This window comes from Phaethon aethereus (assembly GCF_964289735.1).
Source record: "Phaethon aethereus genome assembly, chromosome: 8".
Classification (NCBI taxonomy): Eukaryota; Metazoa; Chordata; class Aves; order Phaethontiformes; family Phaethontidae; genus Phaethon; species Phaethon aethereus.
In genome coordinates, this window is record NC_138584.1 from 13350865 (window position 1) to 13356643 (window position 5779).

The following is a 5779-nucleotide window of genomic DNA, read 5'->3' on the forward strand; positions in this document are numbered from 1 at the left end:
TGCAAGCAAAGCAAACGAAGGAACTCATTCACCACTTCCCATCGGCAGGCAGGTGTTCAGCCATCTCCAGGAAAGCACAGCTCCATCATGCCTAACAGTTACTTGGGAAGACAAGCGCCAGAACTCCGAACGTCCCCCCTGCCTTCCTTCTTCTTACCCCAGCTTTATATGCTGAGCATGACGTCCCATGGGATGGAATATCCCTCTGGTCAGTTGGGGTCAGCTGTCCCAGCTGTACCCCCTTCCAACTTCTTGTGCACTCCCAGCCTACTCACTGGTGGGGTGGTGTGAGAAGCAGGAAAGGCCTTGACTCTGTGTAGGCACCGCTCAGCAATAGCTAAAACATCCTTGTGTTAACAATACTCTTTTCAGCACAAATCTAAAACACAGTCCCACACTAGCTACTATGAAGAAAATTATCCCAGCCAAACGCAGCACAATCCTGAGTTATAACTTGGCATTAATGTGAATTGCAATGAATGGATCTTCAGCATCGTTACTAATCTGGAAATTGGCCATTCCATCACCAGAAACATACACCTGTTTTGCAGTACATCTGTTGCCCTCCTTTTGTCCAGAAATAACATCACAGTAGGTACCAGCAGGCAGTCCAGTTTGCAAACTGACATTCATATTCCTATGTGAAAATAAGTGAATGCTATTTATCCATTGTTTTCAAAACAGATATTTCAAACTGGGTGTAGTATTTTTGAACGTGATGCTACTCCCTTACTTTGAAGGGCAATGTAAAGAGTGAGCTTTCTGATCCTATCCCTGCATCACTCCCTACACTCTTGTTCTGGCTCTATAGACCTGGTATGCAATTGCATGACTCTAGCCTAGGCTGTAGTGTTTGCTGTCATCAAGAGAAGAGGATATTCCCTTTCACATCAGTATTGCTAATGAGGGATGCTATGCTTCTCTCTGGGGACACAGTCTCTCCCACTGACTTACCAGTCATCATTATTGAAAACGATGAAGCCTTTATTACCACGGCCAAAAGCTACTTGATTGCTGCCATTGTCCCACCAGTTGGAGAAAGGCTGGCCGTCCACCACATTACGGAAGATAACCATGTTCCTGAAAATGCAAGGAACAGCTGTCACTGAGGCTGCAAGAGCCCTAAAGACATGAGGAACATGAAGCAAAAGCAACTGCTTTTACTTAATTTTTTCTCCACAGCATCCTACTTTATTTGACGCCAGCGATGTTCACAAACCCAGTCGTTGCCACAGGTAGTGTCTGCATTGATGGTAACAGGCTTTGTTGATCCATCCGAGTTACTTGGTGGTCCAATCCAGTCATTGACATCCTGTAATTAAAAAGAGAAGTTTCAAACCCCTTACTGCAGAGCACCCATCTGTAGAGAAAAGCTAGATGGAGCATCGAATTTCCACCTGCTAGATCCAACATGGGACAGAGAAATCACTTAACAAATTTAAACACACTGGACTGCTTCTCTGGCCCTGTTCTGATCCTTATTCACCAGGAGTGTATCTATCTATCTTCAGCATCACAAGCTTACCCGTCCATTTACAAAAGATCTCGGCCAGCGAAAACTTGACATCACGCGTGTGAACCCATACGGATGAGCAAGCATGAAACCAACTGCCATTTTATAAAGCCTGTTAGTTAGACATGAAAAAATAATGAGTCGTGGCAAGAGAAACCATGACAGAGAACAGACAGACAAACAGGCAAAAGGAAGAAGCATCACCCAGACAAGAGCAACCCTTTACCTGGGGTCCCAGAAGGTTAGAATGGAAGCTCCACCGGCCCCGTGCCCCCGCTGGTTGTCATGATTATCCACAAAGACCAGGGCTCTGTCGGAAGGCACAAAGCCCCAGCCTTCTCCCCAGTTCCTGGCCAAAAACACAAAGACTTGAAGCTACCCTGTCAAAACTGGTGTATCCAGTGTATCCTGGATAAGTCACAGCATCTCCATCCTTACTTTAAGTAGGCCATTTTTTCTCCATTCCACTTGCGGATCACTGTCCCCAGTTTTGCACCATACTTGAATTCTGTCACTCGGCCATTTCCAAAGTAGTCACTGCCTTTGATCGGCTCTCCGCCCAAGTCAATTACCTGGTACATGAAGGAGAAACTGTGAATCTGTTCTTGTCTCACAGAGACAAAAAATGCAATGTACAGTCCTCAACTCTAGTTCTTGTTTTACATTGAGAGAAAAAATATTCAATTATATTTATTTCTGCTGTGTAGATCAAGCCAAAGTCAGTATGGACATCATGGATGCATATGAAAACATGACTGAAAAAAGAAAAGGTAAAGTTGAATGGCAATCTGTTGTCACCTCATTTTTAAAAAGCACATCTTCTTATGTCTGCAGGGTGCTCGAAAAAATATTTCCTCTGAACGAGGAAGGTAAAGAGTTACCAAACACAAAGGAAAAAACATGGAGATTACCTCCTGGTAAATGAAAGGTTTCATTCCTGCAGAAAACCATTTAGTATTTAGATTTTTCAGCTTGTCCAGAAATGCTCTTATGTCCCCAGGCCACATATGCTTGGCAGCATCAATTCGGAAGCCTGCTACACCAATATCAATGAGGTAGTTCATGTACTCAGCAACTTTTGAGCGTACATAGTCCTTCTCCAGGGCCAGATCAAGAAGGCTAACCAAGCGACAGTCCCGGACCTGTGCAATGAAATAAAAAAAGAGCTTTGAGGTGCCACTCTGTCAGCTTGTAAAACCTTTCAATGAAACATTTGCATGTTTCCAGCCATAGAATCAATTCTTTTTGGATATCTAATTTGCATAGATGAGAATTATGCCAAGGTCTGCACAAAGACATAGGTAAATTTACTATACCGCTCAGTACTCAAGTTAGGACAGTTGGTGAAGGGTATCACCTCCCTGTGCAGATGTCATCAGAACTGAGGATGAGAAATGGCATGATGTATTGTTGCAAAGTCACCAAAGGAAGAGCAGTAACCTTGAGAAAGAACTGCCACACATTCTGTCTACAAAAAAAGAGTAAGTCGCTCAACCAGGGTACCACCTTGCACTGCTGTCAATTTTCCAAGGGGACTTCTTTATCAAGATCAGCTGAGTTTACAAGCTATAAGAAAGAACTCACCAGCTGAGCTGAGTACACTGGGCTCAGTTCAGGAGCAAATTCCTGCACATGCCCACATGAAACATGCAGGGAGCATTCTTGATTTCTCAGTACTTAGAATATTTTGCACAACAAGTACCTTTCCCGTGTGTAAGTTCACTACTTCATTCACTTGTCAGGTGACTAAGCACAGGTTTTGTGAGAAACTACTCCATTTGGCCTTACTGTAATGTTTACCCAACAGGTTAGGAAAAAAAAAAAAAGGAAAAGAAAAAGATTTCAACCTTTTGCCAGAGAAAGTTACCTGATACATATCACCATAATTTTCAATTTCTCCACTTGCAGTTTGACATTTGCCATCATTGAAATCCCAGCCAGAGTATGGCACAGCTGGGAAATCTCTGTTCCCAGCATTAAAATAGCTTCCACAGGTAGAATGCGTGCCTGAGCCACCTGCAGCCCCACACATATGGTTGACAACAGCATCCACATAAATATGAACCTGGAAAAGCAATAAGTGCATTTCAGTATGTTTTCTAATGATGGTGAAGTGATAGCCAGAGCTTTACCACATCACTGTTAATTCAATATTTTTTTCCTCTTCGGTTTATTCTCAGTTTCTGCCTCCGTTGAGGACAGTAGCAGTAACTTCCCTCAGCTGATACAGCACTTCATGCTGCATCAGATAGATACAGATTTTCAAGGCACTTACTTACTCCAACATTGTTGCATCTGGTCACCATGTCTCTGAATTCATTTTCATTTCCTGATCGAGTGCAGAGCTTGTAGCTGACAGGCTGGTATCTTTCCCACCAGGGTCTGTTTGGGTTAGTAATGACAATATTTTCGTTTGGAGGTGAAACCTGCAGATGAAACGATGTACTTACTTTGATAAGAAATCAATTGGTTTTATTTCAACATTTTAAGGATGAAATCTGCACTCTGCACCTCTGCTCTCAGAGGCAGGCTAGTGCCCAACCCAGTCTCTCTCCCACAGAGTAAGCTCAAGTCTGTGAGATATCCATCTTATAGACTGGCAAGAAGTAATTTTTCTTCTTTTGTTCCTGTGGGCTGCCCAGGTTCAGCATGGGCCTGCTTTCAAGGACACATGCATGGGAGGGCTGAAGCCACGGGAATTCTTTTTACCTGGAACAGTGACATCCTTAGGAAAGCCAAGACTCAATGCTAATGCACTTCCCTCGGAACAAGGTAAAAAGGAAAACTTAGTTTTGCAGGGGAAGCATTTCAGAGGAAAGTGTGCCCCTTTGTAACTGATCTGCTAGATATACAATGATGTCATTCATTGGCCCTGCAGACTGTAGGGTTGTGTCTAACAGCAGTTACTACTTCCATTGCCCCTTTCCAACACCAAAGTTACTTGGAGCTGGTTGTCTCCGATTCAGGCATTTTGATTTATTAATTAAATGCTACAATGCCATTTTCCTACCTACTCACAGGAAACAACTTACCTGAACTCCTCCAAATCCATTAGGAGCTAAATAGCGTTCACACTCAAGAGCAATATCAACCCAGCGCCATTCAAAGAGATGTACAATAGACGTCCTCCCAGCCTGAGTGTTGGCGTTATATTGCCCCCAGCAAAACCCTGCAGCTGCGAGTAGGAGGAAGACTTGCATGGTGCCATCAGTATAAGGCTGTGGTCTTTCCACTGACAATTTATACTCCCGCAAGATGGCAAAGTTCCTATTGCAGCTGTCAAAATTCACATAGATCTGTGCTATCAGTTATTACTTGGCTAGCTAGCTCGATATCATTCTTTTGTTTTGTTTTTTTTCCTGGATTGCCCAACAGCTGAGGATAAAATACCTTTTCACAATGATTATACATTATCATAAACCAAGTGGTCTACGAGTAGTGCACTCAAATTTAGAACTGTACTCTTTCCAATCATGTAAACACAGACACTTTATCCAAAGTATTCCAAAACATAACACATAGACCCTCAAAGCAGGCTCTGGAAAGTAAGAGGAAAGGGAGGTGATTAAAAGACAACTGGAAATCTAACCGCTCTAGGAGAATGAATAAGTATGCCAGCATTCAGAGGCATCTAGTGCTCAGGATTAGTCTGAGCTCAAACCACGGTGCCTGCTCAGCACTTGCAGTCAATAACAGATGTATCACATAACACATCATAGGTCTTCACCAGGTGAATCACACTGGTAACTAGAAACTGACCCCTTTTCATGCCTAAAGTTTTTCTAGTGTTGTGCAGTCCCTGCTAGAAACTGTTATCAGTTTTCTTCACACAGTTGTGCAGAGCAACTGTTGTTCTACCTGATTGAAAGCGATCAGAGCTGCAAGTGTTTTCCCCTCCAACAGAGACTCTGCATAAGGTTTCACCTCTTTAAATGATCAATGATTCATCTGAGTCAAGGAAGGAGACCCAAAATCAGATGTAAAGTGATATTGCAGATGACTTTTATCTGCCTGACATGAACCTGAATTTGAAAGCCAGAGCTGTTGCCCAAGTCCGTTCTCGCTTTTCCTACAATTTCCTCCGTCAAAAAAAAACCTTCTGACTTTTGCTCATGATGTAATTTCAGGTCTTCATTTGGAACTGACATAAGATCTCTGCATTGGTCTCAGCAACAGCACTCCATGAATAATCTTGAGTCATGCTAATGATAACACAACACTCTCAGAGAATACAAACACCAGAAAATCCCTGGCATTTGATGAATA

At 42.9% G+C, this 5779-nt stretch overlaps 1 protein-coding gene across 1 annotated transcript; it reads right to left on the bottom strand.

Moving 5' to 3' along the window:
* Nucleotides 1–447: 447 nt before the first annotated feature.
* Nucleotides 448–4713, bottom strand: LOC309407622 (pancreatic alpha-amylase; the record flags this gene model as incomplete). The annotated part of the gene is made up of 10 exons (XM_082003202.1): nt 448–637; nt 955–1080; nt 1191–1312; nt 1526–1625; nt 1740–1862; nt 1952–2085; nt 2425–2655; nt 3381–3578; nt 3793–3939; nt 4546–4713. The coding sequence occupies 10 exons, from the start codon at nt 4711–4713 to the stop codon at nt 448–450; spliced, it is 1539 nt and encodes a 512-aa protein (XP_081859328.1).
* Between the last annotated feature and the right edge of the window lie 1066 nt (nt 4714–5779).